The sequence below is a fragment of the Motacilla alba genome, chromosome 5 (assembly GCF_015832195.1).
Source record: "Motacilla alba alba isolate MOTALB_02 chromosome 5, Motacilla_alba_V1.0_pri, whole genome shotgun sequence".
Lineage (NCBI taxonomy): Eukaryota > Metazoa > Chordata > Aves > Passeriformes > Motacillidae > Motacilla > Motacilla alba.
Genome location: NC_052020.1, coordinates 4,100,544 through 4,127,063, shown reverse-complemented (window position 1 = coordinate 4,127,063; position 26,520 = coordinate 4,100,544). Strand labels below are relative to the sequence as shown.

General features: G+C 42.1%; 1 protein-coding gene across 2 annotated transcripts; it reads left to right on the top strand.

Moving 5' to 3' along the window:
• The first annotated feature begins 11,930 nt into the window (after positions 1-11,930).
• Positions 11,931-17,596, top strand: KCNA4 (potassium voltage-gated channel subfamily A member 4). Of its 2 annotated transcripts, none has more exons than XM_038139258.1 (2): positions 11,931-12,062; positions 12,879-17,596. In XM_038139258.1, exon 2 carries the CDS (start codon positions 13,680-13,682, stop codon positions 15,660-15,662), a length of 1,983 nt encoding a protein of 660 aa, XP_037995186.1. In that variant the 5' UTR covers positions 11,931-12,062; positions 12,879-13,679; the 3' UTR covers positions 15,663-17,596. The 2 variants fall into 2 exon arrangements, with proteins under 2 accessions (XP_037995186.1, XP_037995187.1); XM_038139259.1 differs by having other exon boundaries at positions 11,995-12,108.
• Positions 17,597-26,520: the final 8,924 nt, after the last annotated feature.

Below are 26,520 nucleotides of genomic sequence, written 5' to 3'. Positions count from 1 at the left end.
ACATATTTTGATGCTAAATATAAAATAGAAAGTAGGTATCATTGCCATGCCACCTTCATGAATTTTCAAAGCAATGATTTTTTTTTTTTTTTTTAAAGATCAATTTTTTCCTCATCAACATCAAACATACAGCAAGGTGAAACCGGGGCCAGAACTCTGGGTTGAATGCAAGACTGGAAGGAAAAATCCTAGTGGAAGGAAACCTCACCAAATGCCATTTTGGGTCTCGTGGCACAGGGGAATTTGCTGTTTGGGCTAGGCTTGTGCAAAGAACACAACTATGGGAAAGCATGGTAGGAATGATGCCTGTTACATCAAATTCCATAAGAGCAGTTGCTGGTTCTTGGCTTCTTTTCTGCCTCTGTCAAGGTCAGCACTGAAGCGCTCGAGAGAGTACTTCCTGTTTGGGCTCAAATGTTTATCATTTCTTATCTATATCACAGTCTTACAAGCTCTGAGTTCTGCAGCCTTCTACCAACAAGCTACAAACAAGGCTAACTATCTCTCTCTACAAGGCCTTTTAAGGCTAAACTGTCTAATTAAGAAATTACACCTGAATTATTTTTACTTTTAACCCAATAACCAACCACCTGTGCCCGCAGTGTGGACCTTTTTATCCAATTGCACAAACCCACCCAAACCCATGGAGAAGAAGGTGAAGGAGAAGGTGGAGAAGAAGAAGGTGAAGAAGAAGAAAGACCAGCCTCCGCCCTAAAACCTTCATCTTGCTTTATATATATTACTATATTCTAAACCCTTAAACTCCCCCCGTGATATTACACCCTTCTATTCAATCTCCACACCCACAATCCCAGTTCTGTCATTCCATTTTGGAAGCCTTCTCCACGGCCTCAGGTCAAATGCAGTGCTCTCTTGGGGGTCAGTGCCTGTCAGCACAGAAAGTCTGAAATTCTCAGCAGCCAGGGCTCCAACAAACTGTTCCAGACAATTTCCCATTGTGTGAGACAGAACAATAGGATACATCAATTAAGATACATTAAGAGTTAATTACAGCACAGGTCAGCAAGGAGCATCAGGATGTGTTGGGGTACAAAAAAGTGGTCCAGACAAGGCAATGTAACTTGTGATCATTTACTTGTGGGGAGTTCTGAATGAGTCAGGGATGGGACTTTTGAATGGTTTTTGATGATATGGGTGGTTTTTTTTTGTTTGGTTGGTTTTTTTTGCACAAGGGCTCACGTTGTTATAGTATGGTTTAAAAGGTCTTAAGATTGTTAGTAATTAGACTTTTAAAGGAGTTATTGATTAATAAAACACTGTTAATAAGGATATTTATGTTTTGGACTTAATTTTTAAATATTTTGTTTTATGGACTTATGGTGTAAGTTTTCTTAGTTAATTATAGTTTGACACAAACATACAGTACTGTATTTTAATATTTTTGTTTATTTCTGTAACTACTTTTATTTTCTTTGTATTTTAAACTCTAAAATTCTGAACTTTCTTTTGTTTACCTTAGCATGTTCCTGCTTTAAACTAGAAATTTACATTTTTGTTTCTAGTATTAAAGTTTGGAAGCTTTTTCTAAGGTTTCAAATCTTGTGTTTAGTTTTAAGTTTTGGCTTACAGGCTTAAAGTTCTGAGAGCTCTTTGTATTTTGGATTTTAACAGTAACTTATCACTTCCTTTCAGCAAGATACATTTTGTTTACCTTGTTGAACTAGGGTGTAGAAAGTCCTGAAATGCCACAAACAAAATGTGTAAATCTCAGTAGAATGCATTAAGGGATGACATAAATATATTTATTTATTTTTATTTTATTTATAACTATTTATTCATTATTAATATTTATATATAATGATTTTTATTAATAGCATTTATTACTATTTATATATTTTTATTATTATTTATTTTTAAGGCTGGCTTTCTTGTCACCTGTAAACAAAACTCAGCCTTTTATGTGTGTAATAAATTTTTAGTCTGTTGGCATTTTGATTATAGTCAGAATATAATCACTACTCTGTGAACTTTGCAATTATCTGCCTTGTTGGTTTGGCTATTTTAAGAAGGGAAGCTGATACGAAAGCCAATTATGAGTTCCCTTGATAATGGACATTGTTATGCCCGAATTTTTTACACTACTTTTACAGGGTGCATTTTTAACATAAAGGAAGTTCTGGAACTGCCTGAAACCCTCTGATCTGTCAGACATTTCTCAAATGTAAAATAACATATGTTTGGAACTCCTACTCTGCAGAACCAAGACTTTATAAATAGCCCCATAAAGCTGTAGTTGCTCATTTATCTCTCTTCCTAAAGAATGTCCTAGAGATAGGTAATGAACTCAGAAATAAATGAGCAATGCAAACAGTCCTTTTCTTTATTTGTGGATAAAACAGGAAATTTGTTTTGACTATATTCAGAGAAAGCTTTTGTCAGGATTCATTCACCTTCCCATTGTTAAAATGCTAATTCCTACCTTTGTTATTCTAGGTGTATTCTGCTTTAGCCACCTTTAGATTGATATTTCAGTTAAATCTTGTCTTTCCGTTTGCCAACAAAGAAAAGAGCAAATTAGGAATTTATGTTTCACAGAAATAATTTGTATTGTTTTGGTTTTAAATCACAGCTGGAACCCTTTTCCACTTCTTTACATATGTGTGAAAAAAGGAAAGGATTATTTAAGGGTGGATTTATTTTTGTGACTTAGGTTTTTTTCTTCCACAGATGATTGAGGTCCCATTTTCTGTCATTTAATAACCTCGAGGATGCACAAAGGAAACCCTCAGATAGCTGAGAAGTGTATTGTGGATATGGCCCTGCAGATGTGTGCAGATGTGTTCTGCACATGCATGGGCAGCAGAAATGTACCTATTCCACTTTGCAGAAAAGACATTGGTAGACATTTCTTAAAATAGCTTTTCTTTATGTAAATCACTTTGCACCAGCAAGGTGTGAGTCTAGAATTCAGCTCCAGGTGTAATGCACACATATCTACATTTTTCAGATGCCCCAGCTGAGACAGAATTGTTTATTATACAACATTATTATTATACAATTACATAATGTGTGTATAATATATATAGTATAGTAATATTATATTGTATATAATATTATACATGTATACAATATATATTATTATACAATATTATTATATTTATTAAACCATCAATTTTTTCAGAACAAACATTGTAGGCCACCCACAACACCTTCCATTGGAAGAATCTTGGTGGTGCTTAATCAGTAAACCTTGTGGTTTTGATATTTTTTTGCCTTGATAAATAATAATATCTGTATGTTCAAATTGTAATTATGAAGAGATCCTGAAGACTGAGCTGAGCTCAGTTAGAGATTATGTTAGAGAGATTCACTTGGGTCCCTCTTCACCTGGTAAAGAAATTTTTCTTAATATGGAGCTTGAACTTATTGAAGTTGGATGGATCTGGGCAGATTTTGAGCTCCTGATGTTAATGACTCACAAGAAAATCAGCTGGTAAATAAAGTAGCTTCATTTTCTTTGCTCAGTTTCAGCAGTGGCAGCATTGGTGAATGCAGTTCTCTTACTGAAGTGCTGAGGGAGTTGTGCAAGCACACTGTTGTTCACCCCAGGATACAGGAAATAACTGCAGAACCTTCTCACCTAACAGGTGGCTACAGAGACACAGAAGTGCCCAGAAATATAACTGAATGCTTTTTCCATTGCTTGGCTATGACTGAAGAGGGAACCTTGGTCTCTAGAGCACTCTCATCAACACTACACTCTCAAATTTTCGTTCTCTGGGTCAGGGTAAGTGTCTGGAAAAACATTCCTCATTTTTCTTCAGGAAAGGAAAAAATAAGAGATATTACATTCTAAAATTTCCCCAAGAATATCTGAAGCTGACTTCCTGAAGTGAGCATGGCAGAAAGGATGAAAAGCCTGTCCAGGTGAGAAGATGTACTGGATTTTTATACATTAGTTCTCTTGGCTTTTACCTTATTAAAGCTTCCAATGAACATCCTTGAACAGGAGTTTGCCTTGTGAAGGTCATTTTAACCAGAAGGGGGTCTAGTCCTGCTGCTAGTATCTATTTATTTTATAGCTATAATTAGCTAAATTATATTACTAATTTATTATTATACTATTTACTGTAGTATTATGACAGTATTACTAATATTTATTACTAATTTACTACTAATTTATTAATTAATTTACTTCTATTAATTCGCAATGAAAATTACTTTACCTGAAAGTGGGTGTTCAACAGATTAGAAGGACCATGATACAGCAGCCTGTGAGTGTGGTGGGGTTTTGCTGTTGTTGTTGTTTAGGGAATGGTTTCACTCTCAAGTTATTATTTCTACCCATGGATAGGAAGTGCTGTGCTGTCAGTGTGGTGGCTGGGGACAATATTCAGTGGTTATTCCATTTCAGGGTGTGCTGAGATGGTGGTGAATGTTGAGCTCACAGCCCCTGCAGAGGAGGCTTTCACAGCTGACACGCCAACAATCCCCACGAGAGGCTCTGTGCTCATAAGGAGAGCATTGTTTAGTGCTGGTTTTTTTATTTATTATTTCTTGGTTAGAGTTGGGTAAGGGGATCTACGAACCCAGCACAGAGGGATTTAGTGTTCTTCTTGAGCTCCCGAGAAACCTCACCAAATTATTTGGCAGTAGGCTCTGTTAGTTAATGGGTATGGAGAAATATATTGACAAAAATGAAAGTTCAACTCTATTCCTGTTGGATTTAGGGGAGAGGTAGGTGGCTCGTTGTTTTATGTGCCCTTTCTAGAGAGCCACATGGGGAATGTGGTGAGCCATTCCTAAACACAGAGCAGGCTATTGAAGGCTACAGCTCCAACTAATCAGCTATGCAGACCTAGTCTTGAACAATTCACTGAAGCTTTTGACTTCAGTAGAGGAAAGGAATTATTCCAGGTTAGCCTGAGAAATCTGAAGCACCTGGACCATTAGGTCCACTTAAAACTCTGAGTTTAACAACACACTTCAGTAAGACTTTCAACCTTGGGCTTACATGCCAGTATTAACTCTTGGGCTGTAATTTCCACGTTCTAATTTCTGACACAGATTTTTGACACCGGTATGATGCCCAATTTTTAAAGTAGCTAAGTTTAATGCAGTTCTCAGGATCTCATAAAAATGATAATTGTAGTCATAAACTACAAATGGTTTGGCTTTTGATCTCTCCATGAAAACTCCTGTCCCTGCTCGTGTTCAACAATAGTTAAGCAATGCCCAGGGGCACATAATAACACAGTGAGAGTTCCCACACTGACAAATGGGAGGAAATTTGCTGTCGTACTCTGCAGCTGAGAACCACAAGAGTTCTCTAAATTTAGAGATTGATATGGAGGCTTTACTGGCCTGGTTCAGGAACAGGGTAGAACTGAGCTAATATTAACCAGGGGTTTTCCAGGAGTTCCTCTGCCACCAGTGTACAAAAGAACATCAGCTCTCTACGGGTTATTTCTTATCTGCATATGCAAATTATTTATTGGGATGACTTTTTAGCCTAATGAGGCTATGACAGCAAATATCTCCCAGCTTTGCCTGCGTTGTGCACAGACAGACAAAGGGTGCAAATCCTCCCTCCCCTGCCTGTGGCAGCTCTGTGTGAAGGTGAGGGAAGGCAGCCTGTGATTTCCAGAACACCATTTCCTCTTCCCTCTGGAGAAATGGCTGGATGCTTCATCCAATATACAGAATTTAATATTTCCTTGCATTAATTGCACCTCAGCCCTCCCAAGCATTACTGTAAATGATCCTCAATGTTCTGAAGTGCAGGTCTTCTTCAAAAGGGTAATTTTAAAAGTATTTTTAGTAACTCAACTTCTGCATCAGTGTTAAAGCAATTTTTATATTGCCTTTGTGCTACCTATTTTAACTTCTTGTTTTCCAGCTAGTCCTGGAGCCCAGACCAATGACAATACTCTAGAAAGGGCACTTCCATTCTGGAAAGGTTTTCCTCAATAAATGTCACACTGAAAAGCACCATAACTATTTGTTTACCTTGTAGCATACCAAAATAAATGCTAATATAGGATTTTTTCTACACTGTTTGCTAGTTCAAAATTGGCCACAAGAATATTTATTTCATTTAATAATCTTAATAATTCATTTTTTTCTCCAACTTTGTATAGTAGTTAAGTATTGCACCCTGCTAAAGTTGGTTAATTCCATGTGTTTATTCAAGCTGGGAACATATTTTTCTCTGTTACCTCTATGCTTAATACACCCCTGAGATCATACAACAATATCTCCAAAACAGAGAGGTTTAATAAACTAGAGGAAAGTATAATTTACTGGAGCATAGTTTGTTTGGATCAAAACACATGGCACTCAAAACTTCCAGACATCCAGCTCCCATGTGAATCTATTTTTGAAGCCATTAGGAACAGGATTGAATAGATTCTCATTTTTGTCAACATAGTCCTCCTTATCAAGAATTCTTATATTTTCTCAGATATGCAAGGCTGGCTAAAAATGCATACACATTCCTCCAGAGTTTGTGATTGCATATTTTGGAAAAAAGTGGAATCAGACCTTTGCCTGGTTATCTGAATACTCTGACACAATTCTGCTACATGTCACAAACTCAGACCCAGAAGAACGAGTTTCCTCTTAAAACATGGAGCAATTTTCTGCATCCTTATTGCATCAGGAGAAGAATGGTCCTTCAGAGCAAGGGTGGCATGAAAGCATCACCTCTCACACACCTTTAAACATCAAAGGGAAATGCCTGTGGTCCTTCCTCTGTTGATCTACTTAATGTTATGAGGTCTGGTGGCTGCTTCTCTCCTCACCACTCTCATCTGGAGTCTCCCCTGGCTGTTCTGTGTTTGTCAGCAGGGTGACAAAATGATGCCAGAGCCGACTAAGCTGGTTCTGACCCAGAGATTCATCTGGAAGCTACGTCTGACTACCATCAACTTATGAACCAAGACACCTGTGTACCTACTGCAGTTACAGCCCCAAATCTTTAGCAGGAAATGATCTAGTCCAGTAAATTTATGTTTATCATCTAATTTATGTGTGACAATCAGTGTAAGTAGAGCCTTCTAGTAGGGTTTGGAGTGCTACAACTACAATGGTGCATCCCTATTTTTAGTCTGATCCTACAGTTCATACCCATTTCTTAAACAGGAATCATGAAAACATATTTACTAGAAATTTATCATCATCTATCTTCTAGAACTTCACAGAAATATCCTTTTTTACCTACAAATATATATGTAAGCTATGTTTGATGCCATACTTAACATCTAAACTTCCTTTCTTTACATGCTTCTTCACATAACATCTTGCTACTGCACATTCTGGAGCATGAGATGCCTGAACTTCCAGCTAACAACTATTATGTATTTTAACAGGAATAGTTTTGAGATATTTTGACAATGTCTTGTCATACAGATGTTTCTTTACAGTTGTTCCTCAAGTCATGGTTAATTTCATAATGCAAATTTACATTAATTTGCTGTCTGATTTTTCTCCAGAATATTCCTTATAAAATCTCAGGGAGAAATAAGTCTACTACGCTCTCATAATGTTTTCTGATCTGGACAAAAATATATGCAAACAGGGATTTTTAACAGCATCTGATATTTTCAAGTTTTGTAATCATTGCACTTTCTGTCAGCATAGTTGGAAAATTGGGTATTCAGAATAATACACTTATTCTTAAATGCAGAAATAGAGCAAATCCAATGACATGGTAATTTAAGTAATTCTGTGAAACTAATTTATCTCCTTCATGATTTAATTAAAATAACAGTTTCCAGACTGCAGATCCACCCTTCTCACTACTACTTGGCATATCTGTAACAAGGCGCAGTGTGTGATTCAGGTTCTTCCATTTCAGCTAAAAACAAATTATTAGGAGGGGGGGGGGGGGAAAAGGTGATAAATAACCCCTGTTATACTGGATAGAAAAAGGATGCCAGCATTATGACTGATGTGGCTGTGGGTATCTTGGAAATCTGGTTCCTCATTTAGAAGCTTTTTCTCCAGACTATCTTTTTTTTTTTTTTTTTTTTTTTTTTTCTGCTATTGTCGTTTTTCAGAATAGACTTGAGATGAGTCCCTGTCGGCTCAGTATGAATGGAGAAATATTCAGGTCCAAAAATAGAACATATGTGGTATTTTTATCCTGTTTTCCGAGTAAATCCATACTCTGGTAGGAGAAATCATTCTCCAAGTAAAAATACCATCAGTTTTTCCTGCTGTTCATCCTAAACTCAGTGGTGAATGGCCATGGTTTTGCAAACTTTCCCGAGAAAATATGAAAGAGCTGCTGTTCTCTGGAGCATCAGCTTCCTTGGGTTAGCAGGCTGAAGCACAAGGAGTGAACAGATGTGCTTTTCATACAGGTTGTGTGGAAGAACTGACTGAGGATAGGCTGTATTTTAGTCTGCCAAGTGTCTCATTAAATACTGCCAGTCATATTCAAAAGAAGAGTACTTGAGCCAGATTCTTTGACAGGGGAGTCTTACAGAGCCTAGTTAGTAAAATATGAATAAAATATGAACTTCCTGAAGTGATACAACCACTGGGAGACAAAACTTATTTGTGGAGGCAAGAATCCATTGCTACTTTGGTACCTCAGGGTCTCTAGCACTGTAAACAGCTAAGAGGAGGTGGAAATGCAAGTTGTGAATCATGTTTCAGCACATCTGAAATGCTGTAGTGACCACAGCCTTTTTACCTGATTATCCCGAGTTCCCACTGCCACAGCAGTTTGCTTGTTTAGAAAGGAGCCTCTGATCTCACAGGGATGATCTTACAGTTGGATGTGTTGCCTTGAGAGGTGAATGGAAATAACAGTGAAGCAAGCATAGGAAAGAGCAGAAGAGCAAAAAGAGAAGGTTAAAAGGGAAGTAGAATAATTCATGGTCTGGAAGTGCAGTAAGTACCGAGCTGCAGTTCAGTCTTATTCACTGCAGAGATTACAGCAGGGAGGTGAGGGCTGGACTGAGGTCAGACACTGCCAGTGTGAACTGCAGCATAAATTAATATTGGGCATAGAAACATAAATGAAGCTTTGTAAACCTCATGTTCCCTTTGCATGGAAATGTATTAAATGGTTGTGCATTTTTTCATAGCTAAGCAGTGATGCATATTTCTCACCTACATCACTGTAAAACAGGACAAATCTGTGTGGCAGCATACCTTAGAGATCCTTTACTATGATACAACATTTCTATCAAAGATAGTGATGTGTAGGTATTCTCTCTTTGTTCTACCAATAATATTATCCCTTATCAATGTGAAGGAGCAGAGGAAATGTAATAGCTCTTAAATAAATATTGCTCTTTGAACACTGTGAAAATATAAAGCTGAGTGGAATGAGTCACAGTATTCATCTGCAAATACTTAAAGCTTGTTTTTTGCTTTTAAATCAGTTAAAAATTGGATCAAGTAAGACCTCTGAGCTAGATTGAATTGCATGTGGTTACGTGATCCCTATTACATTAGAATGGATTTTAAAAGGCACAAAAAAAGCTATTCTGCTTCTCCCATTGTCAGTTATGTGTATATAGAATCATACACCACAGTTTATGCACCTTGCTCAAGAACATGCTTTAGCTGTTAAAACCAGAAATAGTAACAGTGCTCAAAAAGGAATACCAAAGTGATTGGTCTGTTTCTACTTATCTTTTTCACTCAGATGTCCACTGAATTCTTCATTTTAACAGTCACAAGATAATGACAAGACAATGCATCTGAAATTTTGAAAGAGAAGTAAAAGCTAAACAAGCCATTATATTTTGCCCCAAGTCCTTGAAACATCTCAAAAATAAATAAAAGGGTGTTCAAATCCTACTGCTAAAAAGCAACAAAAGACTTGTTAGAGAATGAAGGGACTGAACTCTGAAAATGCCCCTAGAATTCAACTTTACTGATGAAGGAGTGAGTCTAGGTGCTCCTAATGATCCAGTAAGTTTACCTATGATAACTAGTATTTTTATGGCTTCATACATGTCCTTGTGCTGAAGTGATGGCAGCAGTTTGATCCATGACTTTGATATGCTCCTGTGCCAGGTTACAGAAGAATCTGGGTTTTGGTACTGGAAATGAATTTACAGATGTTTTTTTAACTGCATCCAAAAGCACCCAAATTATGGACTGCTTTTGTGCTGACAGAAGACATCGTATTTTAATGGCATTTGGGATGACATTAGTGATTTATCTATGTTTTTCACTTTATATTGACTATGGAACCTGAAGTATTGTGATGGTTGTAAAAAACTATTAGCTCTAGGTGCTATTTCTATGTTTCACAGTACTGTTGGCAAGACTTGGTGCCTGACATCCCGTATGTTTATCTGGCTGATCACCCATGCTCCCCTACATAGGTCATGCACTGACCTGTGTGGGATGAAGGGAATGGGCAGTAACTGGTGTAGGCAGCAGAGACAGAGATGGATAATGATCCTCATGGATAATATGGGCTGTGCTGCTGGGGATTTAAAGGGAAATAGTCACCAGGCTCTCTTGGTTTCTCTGTGGAGGAGGACCTCGGCAATGAAAGAAATGCCCAACCCACTTGCTGAGCATGTTGGAATTGTCTCCAGATGCAAACACCTAGAGGCAAAGTGTCTGGTGTGAGCGCTGCCCTTGATTTCTTCTCAATTCAGTCTTCCTTTTCTCCTTGAGGGGAAGCAGGAGTGCCCGCAGTTCGTGCTGGGGTGGTAGAGTTGGAGGTGTAGCATCAAATATGGCCAAGCTGCATTTCCACAGCCATCCCTTACAGAGAGTGGAGTGTGCCACAGCTTCAATTCTCCAGGTGCAAAAAGAGCAGGCAGTCTATACCGTGCTCGTGCTGCAGCGGGGACAGGGAATTTGTTGCAGCCATTTGAGGTGTTAACCTTGCCAAACATACCACGGTACCCTCTAGCCATGAACTAGGACCGGCTTTCTGTTCAGGTACAGAATTAGGAGTGAAAGTTGATTTGGCCTCATTTGCGAGATGGCTGCAGGAGCAGAGGGAATGTTGGCTCGTACTGCCAGGGGGCTCGGGGCCGAGCGAGGCAGCGGCGTGCAGGGGCTGGCACCTCTTCTCTCTTTCTGGGAAATTTGACCCGGGCTTGACTTTGGAATTTGTTGGAATTTGTTGAAACCTGGATCCGAGCGACCTCAACCAAGCGTTTCGCTTCCGTCAAGGCACGCCCAGGGGAGCAGAGGCCGGGGTTGGCAGCATCGCTCCGGCGCGGACAGCTTCGCCTGCGCGGGCATATCGACTCCGATAATTACGGCCTTAACAGGACGCGGGGGGCGAGGCGGGGGCAGCCGAGCCGAGCCGAGCCGAGCCGAGCCGAGCCGAGCCGAGCCGAGCCGAGCCGAGCCGTGCGCGGCGCAGTGCGGGCGGCGGCCGCCAGGGGCCGGCGGCGGGCCGGGAGCGGCGGCAGCGGCGGGCGGCGGCTCCGGAGCAACAGGGCCGGCTCGGAGCGCCGGGGGCGCGGTGCCGCGGGCTGGCCCGGCTCCCATCGCCCGGCTCCCATCGCCCGGCTCCCGGCACCCTCGGCCGCCGGCAGCGCCCGCCGCTCTCCGCGCTCCGGCCGGCGGCTCCTCGACGCGTCCCCCCGAGTGGGACCACCCAACAAGTGGATGGAGCGGGCGGCAGCCGGCTGAGCCCCGGACGTGCCGGGGGCAGGCGCCGCTCGGAGCCAGCCCCATCGTGCCGCCGCCGGAGCCCGGCTCCGCGCACGGATTAGCCAGCGCTGATTTACCGACCTGCCGCCAGAGCCGGACTTGCGGAGCCTGGCGATCGCGCCTGCCCCTGCGTTCCGCCTCGCACACGACAAGCACACGCACACCGCCTTCGTTTTCCCCGTGGGGACGAGACCCTCGCTCGGTGCCTTGTGGCCAATGCCGAGGCGAGCGGGAGCGGCTGTGGCGGTGCCCGGTGCCCCCAGCCCCGGCCGCCTCCCCGGCTCGCTCCCCCGGCTCCCGGCTGGAAGGGGCAGAAATAACTCGCCAACCTGTGGTGCGCACTGACCACAGCCACCTGCGAGTGTGGATCAGCCGGCACAGCCCCTCAGCACTGCTGTCACCCGGTCCTTACACCAGCGGGAACAGCGCTGCTATTTCTCTGCCTAGGATCAGTAAGTATAACGGCGGGTTTAGGATCTTCTTCTGCATGACACGTAGGTACGATTTCAAAAATAGCGTCATTTAATAGTTGGTGTTCACCTTCTCTCGTGTATTAATAGATGTGGCTATAGATGAGGCTTCTGTTTCAAAGGGAGGTGTGAGGGGTTGTGTATTTTTTTCTTGTGTGTGCTTGCATGTAGATGTTGCTTCAGTGCACCTGCAGTTGTTTTCTTGACATATGACGGTATTTTCACTTGGCTGAGCATTGTACGTGCCCGTTTCCAAATTAAATCCAGCGAGATGTTCACTGTGATCGAAACACAATTCTGCTGTAGATTAAAATGTAACATTCCTGCATCTGATGTGTTTCTGCAAATACAACAAAAGCTCTTTGTCTAGATACATTTATTCTTTAATGTTTCATGTGGATATATGGAGGTGTATCTCTTACGTATGTGCTCAAAGACCTGAATGCATTGTGTGTTGCAGTATTTTTATTAGTGTTTATGTGTGTTGGTGTTTCAGAAGCATGCATATGTTTGTGTATGGATGCAAGTGCTTATATGGGTGGGGATTTTGTATCTGTCTCTATATATATGTGACATACCCACCCACATCCTTACCCACGGAGTCGTTCAAAATCTCTGTGCATGTGATGTGGGTGTGTGTGTAATGTAGAAGTGTGAATAGTGTGGGCAGGAGAAGATTTGAATGCCATGGTAATAGATGACACAGTTTCATTTGATCGGTGTGACCTTTTAGGAAAACAATCCAATCTTTTCCCTTTTTGTTTTGTTTATTTTTGTGTGTTTGTGCATGTGCCTCAGGTTAAGTGCTTCTTCTGCATGACCATAACCAAAGGGTGACCCATCCACTCCCTTGTGTCCTATGGGGACCTCAGAGCCAGTTTCTCAGTCTTCATCTCCTCCTCCTCCTCCTCCACCGCCTCCTCCTCCTCTTACCACTGCTGCTGATGCCCTGGGTGCTGCTCCCAGCTTTCAGACATTGTTGACAGGCTGAAGAAAGGATTTGCAAAGACCTCCTCACTGTGTAAATGAAGTGATGGCTGGAATTAACTTTAACTCTCCAAGAAATTACATTAAACAGTAAGTGTGCTAGGCCAAAGCATTACCAGGAACAAATAATGAGGAAAGAGACTATTTGCATTTGGTTTCAATGATGACCTAAAACCATCTGCAGAGAACAGGTACCCTTTGGTTTGCATATTTTTTTTTCCTGAGGAATGCAGCCTTTATAGCCTGCGAGGCAGTCATGATTCTGATCAGATACAGCTGTGATGGCTGCAGGAGATAAATGAAAATAAAGGGGCTTGGTGGATGGAAGAACAAGGTCTCAGCTGTTCTCTGGTCCAATCTGAGAATTTCATCTTTTCTCATTAGCAAAACAGTAGTTTGTGTCAAACAGTCTGGAGAACAGGAAAATGCGGCTCTGTGGTTTTCCAAAGTACAGATTCAGTGCTATGACCACGTTGCCACACTCGATGCGCAGGGGACTGTCCTCCAAATGCAGATGGCTTTGAACTTCCCTGCGAAAGTCACGGCAACGCTGTAAATAGCGCAAAACCTCGTCACGGCAAGCGACTACAAACAAAACCAAGCAGTCACAGGATGGAGGTCGCCATGGTGAGTGCGGACAGCTCCGGCTGCAACACCCACATGCCCTACGGATACGCGGCCCAGGCGCGGGCCCGGGAGCGGGAGCGGCTGGCCCAGTCCAGGGCAGCGGCGGCAGCGGCCGTGGCGGCGGCCACGGCGGCGGTGGAAGGTGGGGCGGCGGGCGGAGGGGGACCCTACCATCACTACCACCAGGAGCAGGCCCGCGGGGCCTCCTCCTCGCATGGCGGGAGCACCTCGCGCGGAGGCCTGCCCCGCCGCCAGAGCGGTAAGAGGAGGAAGAAGGGCAAGAAGAGGAGCCACCACCTGGGGAGCAGGGAGTGTGGGGCCTCCTTCCCCTGCTCCGAGCTGCTGCCGCTCAGTGGTTCTGAGGAGAGAATACTGAAGGACTTGAGCGAGGAGGAGGAGGAGGACGAAGATGAGGATGAAGACGACGAGGAGGAAGGAAAGCTCTACTACAGCGATGACTATGGGGAGGATGAGTTTTCATACTCGGACCAGCCGCCCGATGACGGGGGAGGCCCCGGGGGTTACAGCTCCGTCCGCTACAGCGAGTACGAGTGCTGTGAGCGCGTGGTGATCAACGTGTCGGGACTGCGGTTCGAGACCCAGCTGAAGACGTTAGCCCAGTTCCCAGAGACGCTGCTGGGGGATCCAGCCAAGCGGGGGAGATACTTCGATCCTCTCAGGAATGAGTACTTCTTCGACAGGAACCGGCCCAGCTTTGATGCGATCCTTTACTACTACCAGAGCGGTGGCCGGCTGAAGAGGCCGGTCAATGTACCCTTTGACATCTTCTCTGAGGAGGTGAAGTTCTACCAGCTTGGGGAGGAGGCCATGCTCAAGTTCCGGGAGGACGAAGGTTTTGTCAAAGAGGAAGAGGAAAAGGTTTTGCCGGAGAACGAGTTTAAGAGGCAGGTTTGGCTGCTCTTTGAGTACCCGGAAAGCTCCAGTCCAGCCAGAGGCATTGCTATTGTCTCTGTCTTGGTCATCTTGATCTCCATCGTCATCTTTTGTCTGGAGACTTTACCAGAGTTCAGAGATGACAAGGAATTCGTCATGTCCCTGAGCTTAGGGAAGGGGCTCTCCAACGAGTCTCTCCGCCTGGACGCCGGGGAGCACACCATCTTCAATGACCCTTTTTTCATTGTAGAGACCGTGTGCATCATTTGGTTCTCCTTTGAGTTTACAGTGCGCTGCTTTGCGTGTCCCAGCAAAGCGCACTTCTTTAAGAACGTCATGAACATCATAGACATTGTGTCCATCTTGCCTTACTTCATCACCCTGGGCACGGACCTGGCACAGGAGCAGGGCAGCCAGCAGGCCATGTCCTTTGCCATCCTGAGGATCATCCGTCTGGTCAGGGTGTTTCGCATCTTCAAGCTCTCCAGGCACTCCAAGGGTTTGCAGATCCTGGGTCACACGCTCAGGGCCAGCATGAGGGAACTTGGCCTCCTCATCTTCTTCCTTTTTATCGGAGTCATTTTGTTTTCCAGTGCTGTTTACTTTGCAGAAGCTGACGAGCCTGCCACCCATTTTCAAAGCATCCCAGATGCCTTTTGGTGGGCCGTAGTGACCATGACTACGGTTGGCTATGGGGACATGAAACCCATAACCGTGGGTGGGAAGATAGTCGGGTCCCTGTGTGCCATTGCAGGAGTGTTAACCATTGCTTTACCAGTGCCAGTGATTGTCTCCAACTTTAACTATTTCTACCACAGAGAAACTGAGAACGAAGAGCACACGCAGATGATGCAAAATGCGGTCAGTTGCCCTTACCTCCCTGCAAATTTACTGAAGAAATTTAGGAGTGCATCATCTTCATCCACAGAGGATAAATCAGAGTATTTGGAGATGGAAGAAGGAGTTAAAGAATCTCTTTGTGTAAAGGAGACTAAAAGTCAGGACACGGGGAATAGCAGTGAGTCAGAGAAGAAAAACTGTGTAAATTCAAATTCTGTGGAAACTGATGTGTAGTTTTGAGCGTTTCCAAATATATTTATGCATTAAAGAGTGCAGTGAAAATAATGAAATATGCAAACAAGAGTCTGCAGCATACAGTAGTATGCCATTTAATGGTTAAATACAAATAAAAAAGCATTGCTGAACATGTATTACATATCAAGTAAGTGGTACAACTTGAGGAAAGGATTGCTAGATCTGATAAATTTTCAGACTTTATATTTTTTATTAGAATGCAAGTGTTTTGCACATGAGGCTGAAAAATTTATTAAAACCAAGTCAGTTTTAAAGTGGGTGCATGAACTGTCGACATCACTAATAACAGCTCTGTGGTAAAAGTTGGCATTCAGAGGTATTTACTATGTAAGAAACAATGAAGTTTGGTAGTCATTTATCTATTTATCAGTGCTTTAATAGCAGCTACCATAAATCATTGGATACCATAGTCATTGTTTTTCAAATGGTAAATTTATTGTAAAAAGATATTCTACAGAAGATAGATCTAAATTTTTTTTTCTTGAAATCTATAATGCTTGTTTTTAACTGGAAATTTACTTTGGAAAGGCTGTTGACCCTCCAGAAATTGTTTATTTTTATAACTCTCTTTGGAGGCATTGCAGCATTTGTTGTCTAATAATGAAAGAAATGAAGTAAGAGAATTGTTAAACCTGGTCTGACTGCAAAGGCAAAATGACTGGAATGCTTTTTTGCACTACTTTATATGCTGGAGATATATTGAAAGAGACTTCATACTGTGAATGTTTACTAATGTAATAGTTCAATGACAATCATTGGGAGAGTGAATTCTGCATCATATTTTATCGTTTCTTCTTTCTCTGTGATGCTGATGGCAAAACAGCTGACATTACATCAATTCCATACTCTTTTTAATTATGAATATCTGTGATCTGGAAAAGGATTGTGAAGTAAAATTTTCTAATCAAAATTATTTGAAATCGGTGTTTTCTACTGATGCCCTCAAGAAATACCAACCTAATTTATATATATTTTTTCTGCTTAATTTAGCATTCAGAGTCTACGATTAGTACATGCACTTTGTCAGTATCAAGGAAATTTGGTGTATGGGAGGAGCAGGTAGAAGTAATAAGATACTCAGTTGTTACAGTGCTGACAATTGAGGATTGCTGACTTTTAATAATGTGCTATTATTGGTGCTGCATTTCCCCTTGATTACAGCTTTCACCCATGTATATTTGAAGCAACATTTAAGATCTAAACCAGGCATTTTGGGTTTCAAAATGAACATATTGGGTTCCATGGAGTCCTTGTGAAAGCATTCCATGGTTTCTCTTCACTGATTTTTAGGCCAGCTATGTTTTGCTGTGTGTCAGAACCTCCACTGCCCTTCCTAGGAGGTTCGGGTAGGTAAAGATTAGCTGGCCTGCAGTATATTCCAGAGTCCAGAATGAGATAGGTAAGATATTGCTGCATACAACATAAATAATAGATTCAGAACAAGGTTTTTTCAGACTTGCCATTACCGAGGGAAGGCACAATTAATCTGTCACTGTTTTTGAAGAGGCACTGTGGAACATTCCAGATTATAAAACTTGAACCAAATTGGCATATGCACTTTAAGGTCTGGGACAGGCTGTTATGGAAGGAAAAAAGACTTACCAACACCACAGAATTACAGTAGTTTGCAATGGTCATTTAAAGCTGAGTGGAGAGTTTTTTGCAGGGGGGAGAACTTGTTAGGGAGTGACTGACAGCAACAACAGAAGCACTCTGATTTGGGCATCCATGATATTACACATGATAAGCCTTGTTTGCTGAATCCAGTGGCACCAAGCAGAGCTGCAGACATAGGCATCTCTTTAATGGTTGGGTTTTGCCTTCATAGTTTTTCTGTGAGTCTCTTCGAAAAGTTTCTCTGCTTGTCTTCTTTTGCATTGCAGAAAATAAAAAAAAAAAGACAACACACAAAAGACTGCGTTGTGCTGAGCCCTGCTTCAAAATGTATGTTTCAGTGTCTGATTCCTAATTTAAAAACACTGAGCAGGCTTCACTATATTTTTGATGTGAAGCATTAAAAAGAGCTCCTTTTTATTGTGGTGGTGTCAATTCCAGCTGCGCTTTGAATGAAGTGACTCAGTAATTTTATACATAGGCATCTGCCAACATTTAATGTTACATTTCACTCCAGCTCACCCGAGTTAAACGTGCTAAATACTTTTTTCTACGGGGGCAATATCAGCAGTGAGGATGAATGTTCTATAAAGCTCAGCAAAAACCTGTAAGTATTTGTTTCACAGATAGCAGTTAATGGCCTAAAGGGCACGAGGGTTCTCTTGCTGAATGACTTGGTACTAGTTCTGTCTGACACCAGAGACCATTTAGTGCCTGGGACCATGGCAATGAGCTAGGAGTGAAAGAAACACTGACCAGGTAAATAAAGAACTTAGAGAAAATAAGTAGTACGTGTTTGCAACATTGACTGGTTGAAAGGGGAGGTGGTTCATAAGAGGTGGGATTTCAGACCTCTGATGGAAAGGAGGAAACTCTTTGAATCACTTTGAAAATGCATCCATGCTGTAGCCACGGAGCTCGGCATGAGGGGAGTGCTTTAATGAACAGCTGAGACCAGATGCTGGCAAACTCCTGTTCAGGAGTGCAAGAAGATGCAGTTTGTTACATCATCATTTTCATTTACAATTCTGTTCTTCATTAGAGTCTCTGCTGGTTTTGTCTTCTATAGGTAACACAAAAGAATTGTGATTGCTATTAGTATCAAACTGGTTTTTTGCTCTGTTTCCTTGATACGTGACTGTTAAAAAAAATATGTTATCTTAACTTGTTCAAACACTCAGCTGTTAATTTAAACAAGTGTGCAGTGTCCGTGCGGGGCTGTTTTCAGAGCAGTACCTTGCTCTCAGAAGGAGAAGGTCTGACTGTAGGGGCTCCTAGCAGTTGGCTGAGCAATGTTCTGGGTGTGTCCTCAGGTAATGCTGGAGCCTCCTGCAGTGAATAAACACTTGGTCATGATAAATAAGAGCTATAGAGCTCAGTGCTAGGTTGTGCTGTCAGCATTCTGAATCACAGAAAGAATTGTGCATTCCAGAGTGGAAGCAAATAGCTCTACTTGGGTTTATAATTTGATTATTCAGCTATCTGTTGGTCCAGTCACAATATAGTTTGATCATGCCAAAGTCCTACCACTAACATGCTAAAATCCAAAGATGCCAAGTGCTTTAAGAAATAGAAATTTGTTTTAAGTATGACTTTGGTTGAAATTGTGTGCCAGAGAAACCCTTTAATTGAGATGTTGTGGCTCCAAATTACTGCTCCAGCTTCTGTCAGACCTTTCCTAGTGATACTGACAACTCTCAGAAAAATAATTTTCTTGTGACTTGGGCATTTTACATTTTTAAATTCTAGTGGTGAAATGCATTCCTGATGTAGCTGATGTGAATGGATTTACACTGGGAATCATTTTAGTTCTACGAATGTAGTTCAAATGATTTCACATTGACATACATTTCAGCTAAAAATAATGTAAACCAAGATCTTTCAGGTTTGCTTGCAGTGGTGAAAAAATTTGGAGGAGTTCCATTAGAATTCATGGAAACACAGCAGCACCAAATCTGATTTCAAATACAGTCTGATAGTTAACAGTGTGCTGGCATTTATTTAAAGAATTTCCTAGGTATTTTTATAGTTATCTCAAGTGCCAAGGCCAGACTCATAAGAAGAGAGTTTTGCCAGCTGAGGCATTGGATTTAATGGCTGACTTCAGAGATCCATAATTTTATTTCTTTTTTACATTTCTGATGTTACATTGGTTCCTTGAAAACATCAGCCTGGATGCTGAACTTTATGCCAGAAGAAGTGTTGTATAACCCAGGTAGAGTGAAGGTTTTTAGCATTCAGTTAAGCTTTCTCGAGTGATTCCACAAGAGGTTAATTCCATTTGAAGGAAAATATAATTTGTTTGTATTTGAAGGAAAATTCTTCTGCTTGCATAGGTTTTTGTGGGTAGAATCCACCTCTGTGGTGTTCATGTAATGCAGAAGAAATCTGGGAGATCCAGGGGATAAAAATCCCTAATGTGATCATGATTACATCTAATTCATGGAAGTAGTGTCCTTTGTGTTTGGGGATACTGACATGCATGCTTGTGGCCATAGAAATTGGGATTTGAGTGTGTTTTCAGCCTGTAAAGCTTTGGAATGTGAAAATGGTTTTCATAATACTGGTGTGGAAAGAGTTTGGGATCAGGCCATAACCTTGAAGAAAGGGTGTTAGAGTGTAACTCCTGACATGGAACATTCCTGTCAAGTTTGCTGTCAGGTGTTGAGAGTCATTTGACTTGGGGTTTGAAAATTCAGTGCTGAGCTGCCCAAGAACATGAGGTACTTCATATTTGCATAAGTGTAGGATAAATGTGCTATGGAAAACCAGCTAAATATCAGAAAGTCTGTTCCATTTGTAGCTAGTTCCTGAAAAGTCTTTCTGAAGTCTGAAAAAGTCTTTCTTGCTCAGCATTGAAAAATGAAATGTGTCTTTCTGGCCATCCTGGATGCATAAAACTCATTCTGAATACGATTTAATTTTTAGCACAATATCTAAACTTATAGATAATCCTCAAATGAAATATAATCTATCCATTGTTTTACTGGCCTCCTCTATTTTTACTGGTTCTTTATTATTTTTACTGTCACTGCACCCAGTTATAAATACTTTAAATTTATTAAATATATTAAAATTTATTTAAATTTATTTAATAAACAAGTATTTTAAAAAATAATTAATCTACATGAGACAGTAAGAAATAAAAACAAGTATCAAAACCTCCCCAACTATGGCATCCAGCATGTAAGTTATGTATTTTTCTTATTTTTAAATAATCTAAATAATGGAATAACTTCAGTAGACGTGGGGCAGGGTATACACTTTCCTCTTGCTATAACTGAATCATCAAATGCTTCAGACTTTGCAGTGAATAAGATCTAGTTGACAGATTTATCATATTTTTGCACCTCCATTTGAAACAAATATGTATAGAGAAGTTGGCACTTTTGTAAAAATGAGCATCATTAATTTCCACAGGGACCATCTAATGTGGACAAAGTGATTGGCAGATTAGTTCTGTGTTAAAGTGCATAAATGTTTTGTGCCTGAAACCCAGGTACTCCCCACATCCCTGCCATGCTTCCTGCGTGTTCAGAATTCCAAGGACATTAATTCTGAAGGAAAAATCATTAAAGCATTACGTACTGAGATGGTTGAATTAATTCTTATTTTTAATCCTTTTCTGTACAATTAGAATTTGCCTTTAGCCCTTTTTCTGCAACAGGCCCTTTGGAAAAGAAATACGTAAGTATCTAAGAAGGCAAGAAGAGAAAGCTTACATCACACGTAAAAAGCTCATAAAACACACTAATTGAGGGAAAGTAAGTAAAAACTCCCTTTATTTCCTCCATTTGTGCATTTATGGTGCTGCCAGTAAAACCAAGCTGGGGGCATGCTGGTTGAACTGGTCTGCAGCCCCAGGGATGTGTTCCATGCCTTGTTTCTCTCTCTCCCAGGTGCCCTGGTCTCAGCAGCAGCTGGGCACCATGTGCCTGGGAAGATGCTCCCTGTGCTGGGCAGCAGCACCTGGGGTGCCACAGGGTCCTGGAGGTTTTTAGCCTGTCTGGTAAATCCATGGGGGCAAACGATACCTCAGGTTTCAGCTTTTCTATTTTTCACATTCTGTGCTGCTCTAGTGTGTGGGTCTGAGCTTCATATGAGGGGATGGTGAGCTCTCTGCACAGAGCAGGGAGACAAAACAATTCCTGCTCCAGCTGGGCACCAAGGACAAATGATCCAAATCTCAGCCCAGGAGCACAAACAGCGTGGGCTGGAGAGAGAAAAACAAGCAGGATGGGAGTGCCTGGGCTAAAGCTGGAATGGGACAATGAACTGCAAGGTGCAAATGGAGCAGAACTGATCCAAGGGAGAGACCCCGGGAGCGCTCGTGCATTTTGGGACCATTTTGGTTGATCTTGGGTGCAGCCCTGGCTGGGCTCTTGTGCTGCCCAAGGTGGATCCATGGAGGAGATCCTTTAAATAAATCCCTGCTTTATTCTTCAGCTCTGTCCAGCCTCTGCTCTAGGGCAGCCTGCACAAGGCATCATCACTCCTTCATCACTCCTACCACAAGTATCCTGCCGAGTGCAAAATTTGGATAATTTGCTTGGTAATACCATGCAGCCTTCCCAGACAGGGAGGCCTCAAAGATTCCAGTTTGCCAGTTCCTAAGCTGTAAAGGGTCTCACATCTGCATTCACAAAATGTGCTTTTCAATACCTGAATCCCATTCATTTCATAAGCAGCTGGGCTGTGAAATGCTTCCTGAATTGAGGAACAAGTGATTTTCTTAAGGTCAAAAAAGACAGTGTGCTGGAGGAGGTTTTCCAGGTGTTGCACGAAGGAGTGTACATAGGAACAGAACATATTCAAGAGATATTTTGGTCTCTCTTTGTTTTTAATCTCTTGCTCCAATGTTCCTGGGGCATTTGTGTTCAGAGTAAGGGAGGAGGATGGATGGAGTCAGTGAGGTATGTCAAAGGCATCTTGAATTTTAGATACTTGCTTTTCTTCTGTTCTTAGCAGTCAGAATAAACTAAATTTGGGTGGGGTTTTTTGTGGGGTTTTTTATGTTTGTTTGTTTGGGGGTTTTTTAAAACATTATTGTTTTTAGTTACTTAGTTCTAACACTTACTATAAAGGGAAGATATACACTGTATCTGGAGCTATCCTCCTGGACGTGAATGGTTTTCCATTCAGAAAACCAGCTGAGACCTTCTCAGTATCACCCCTGTCCTTCTCTTTGGGTTTCATGTGTGCTGGCTTGGGCTCCAATGCTCTTACACCAAAGTCATGCAGAGTTTCCTGGGTCAATAGTAGGCAGTACCTGGCCTTGCCATGTAGGAGAGCCAAGGAGAAAATTAATTTTGCTTGTTTGTGTTTTTGTTGGTATGATTTTGGTGCAGAATTTTGCAGTAGAGGAGGGATGCTCCCATGATATGCTTTGGAATGAAATCAAATCACATGCACGGGGAGACTGCATTCCCCTCTTTGCTCTGCCTTGTGCAATCAGAGGACTAATGGGTGCACTGGGATCCCTGCACTGTGGATCCCACCACGTTCCTGTTCCCCTCAGATCCAGCGGAGCTTTGGTTTTCCATCAGAGCCCTTGAGATCTGTCCTTGTAGTGCACCATCCACTGTATGAATGAACTTTAATTCCTGCCTGTTGTTGTCTCCCTGCTGGCACAGCTTTGTGATGAGTTCAGGGTGTCATTCAGTGACAGCCTCTCATTGCACCGTGGAGCCTGAACGGCACAGGGAGCCTGAATGCAGGAAACTGCAGAGGGCTGCGGGTACTGATGAGAGCTGTGTGGGCATGGGGTTTATGGTGATTGGGAGTGGGGCTGAGCCCCATCCCCAGTGGCTCCAGCTGTGCAGGACGGGAATGCTATTGAAGGGAGCCATGGAGTGCCCATGGGTGCTGAGCCATCACACAGGGAACAGGTGGGATTGGTGCAGGGCATCACAGGAGGGCATAAAAGGTTGAAGAACAAGAAGGGCAGATGTTTGGAGCCTTCTGAAGAGGAGTGGAGTTACTCCGTATGGGCTGAAGCCTTCTGAAGCTGTTTGGTGACACTCTGGGTATCGTGGCTGTCTCAACTGTGACAAAGGTATCTCTTATTCTTCTATCCAAAACTATATTGGTGTTACAAGCTACACATTCCACACACTGTGTATTTCAGGTTAAACACCTTCTCTTTCATTAGTGGGTCTGTACTCTAAAGATGCCCTCAACTCACCCTCAACTCACCCTCAGGAATTTAAGAATTTATTTTTCAGGTCTCAAGCATGAGGGAAGATGATCCCTCTTTGCATTCAAAATGGCAAGGCATTATTTTAAAGCAGAAATTTTGCATATTTTCAGGTTAAGAAGCTAAGGAGTAATATTTTTCTGTTGAAGTCATTCTTAAATATTAGCTGCAGATACACACAGAGAAGAAAAATATGGTTTGATCACAGGGAAGAAATAGAAAATATTTTTAATTCAATCTTTAAAGGGCATAATTATGTTTTATTCTGACACCAGATGACAAGCTCAGATAAATGTTACTTTAGCAAGAATCTATCCTACTGCAGAGAGTGCAGTAGAGGAATTGTGTAGCAATTTATACTCCAGCATTTATTTCTGTGTATCCTTATTTCTGTTAGCTATTTGTAAGCAATCTTTTTTATTCAGGACTCCTAGATCTCAAAATTAAGGACAAAAATGTTATAAGGATGTGAGTAAATGAGAGGAACAAAGCTTAATTCTTCTGAGGATCTGCAAAAAGAAATAGTTATTTTGGTGCATTTTTACTTGTGAACATCTCTAATAAATGATAGGATTATTTCATAGGTTGAAAGGTAAAACTGTTTTTGTGTGGCTAGTAAAATATTTTCTGTTTCTCAGAGTTTAATGGAGAATAAATATTTTTATGTCTTTGAAATATGTAGAAAATATGAGAAGACTAGAAAGTAGAAATTGTAGTATTTTGCTGCTCTTTGACCTATTTTACAAGACAATATTGCCAGAGTTGATTTGTGATACTGTACAACTCAATTCCTAAGCCAAATACAGTGGCAGTAAGCAGATTTACTTTTGAATTCATGCAGAAAAAGTGCTTATTAAATGGTCTCATTTTTAGGCACCCAGAAATAAGGACATTCAGACCACTACCTACTTCTGAAAATTTCTGATGGTTTGAGTGATTTGTGTTTTTAGAGAGGCAAGAATGAACCATATTTCAGCTATTTTTTGGTTTCTGTGCTATTTTGTATTGTGAATTATACCTAACAGAAGCAAGCAGGGAACCTACACAAGGTTTCCAAGCACAGTACTAGTTGCACCACCAAATGAAACAACAGATGTGATTTAGCAGGTTCCCCTAACTAGTCAGGCATCTTACATTATAGGATTGCCCAAAGAAATGATCCTAACACTTCTGACCTCTGCTCTATGCTGTGAAAGGTTCTCCTGATGCCAGAACAGGAATGGCAATTTGAGGTGGTGAAAGAAATGTTTGGGAGCAGCCAGGGCTGGCTCCTTTCCCAGGGGCTGGGAAAGGCAGGAGCTGAGTGGGATCCCTCAGCCACGGGGATGGGACCTCACCACTGCCCTACAGCATGAGCAGGGTGAAATGGACTCCAGGTGAGGCAGGGCAGGACAATTCCAGGTGAGGCTGGGCTCCAGGTGAGGCTGGGCTCCAGGTGAGGCTGGGCAGGACCATTCCGGGTTAGATGGGCTCCAGGTGAGGCTGGGCTCCAGGTGAGGCTGGGCAGGACCATTCCGAGTTAGATGGGCTCCAGGTGAGGCTGGGCAGGACCATTCCGGGTTAGATGGGCTCCAGGTGAGGCTGGGCAGGACCATTCCGGGTTAGATGGGCTCCAGGTGAGGCTGGGCTCCAGGTGAGGCTGGGCAGGACCATTCCGAGTTAGATGGGCTCCAGGTGAGGCTGGGCAGGACCATTCCGAGTTAGATGGGCTCCAGGTGAGGCTGGGCAGGACCATTCCGGGTTAGATGGGCTCCAGGTGAGGCTGGGCAGGACCATTCCGGGTTAGATGGGCTCCAGGTGAGGCTGGGCAGGACCATTCCGGGTTAGATGGGCTCCAGGTGAGGCTGGGCAGGACCATTCCATCCAATTTGAGCCCTGACAAAAGCCTTGCATTAACAGACAGCAGGTCTGCTCTGCTAAGATGCTGTTGTACCTCAAGCTTTGTGTTGCTCCATCCAGAACTGAAAATGTGCATTTTTCAGAGCTGGAAGGATTGGCCCATTGTTAAGCTTTTTACTGCTCTTGGTTTTTTTTTTTTTTTTTGTTCCTGAATCATGCCTAGGTCTTATTTCTTCAGTGTTTTGCTGCTGCCAATACATCTATAATTATTTCTCCTAAGCTTTGTCACCACTTGCTTTTTTCAGCTTCCTTGTGGTGATAGGCCAGGGCATTTTCATGGATTTTCAAAAGCAAGGCTATTTTTTGGCTGTTGGATGTATGGGTTCCAAAGAAGGTGCTGGGAAGTAACTAATGATGTTCTGATTTGGACTGACATACAGAGAGGTGCTAGAACATGATGTGTAGCATTTCCTAATCTTTTAATTAAGATGATTAGTGGGGTTTTTTTGCTGTTCTTGCACCAGTGTTATTGTTAGAGCTGGAGCAGATGTAAGTATTAAGTAAACACAGCCATAGCAAATACCTGCATACCTGAATTGGTGTCTTGTACGTATTACCAAGTATCTGAGCTCTGTACCATCACTTTATAATGGTTGAAATATTTGAAGAGCAAAAAATTAGCCTGGTGTGAACTAAATTACTGAAAAAAAAAATGCTGTAGTGATGTCTTCCCTCGGTGTGTTTGCTGAAGGTGGGAGGTGAGCCACGTGGCCTGTTCTCACAGTGGAATATGTTGTTAAAACGATGATTGGACCTGGAATGTCACTGTTTCAAAAAAAGCCAGAGTGGTTTTCCCCAATATTTATGCTCACAGATGGGAAGCAGAATGTCCAAGCTGTTTTCATGGGACCATCCATGCCTGCAGGCTGAAACATGATGGAAAATTCCAGAGCACCAAACACCAGATTTTGGCTTCTGAGGATCACGAAGCAAAACCCCATCTCTTTCCTAGGGCTTGCTTCTTCCCAGAGGCCTCAGTCACCCTCACCACCTCTGCAGCCCACTGGCAATCCCAGAAAGGAGCAATCATAAGCAATGAAAATCTGAAGGTGAACGAGAACATCTACCCCAGACTGTGTAGAATAAAAGACTTAAATGAAAAATGCAATCAATATATTGCAATTATTT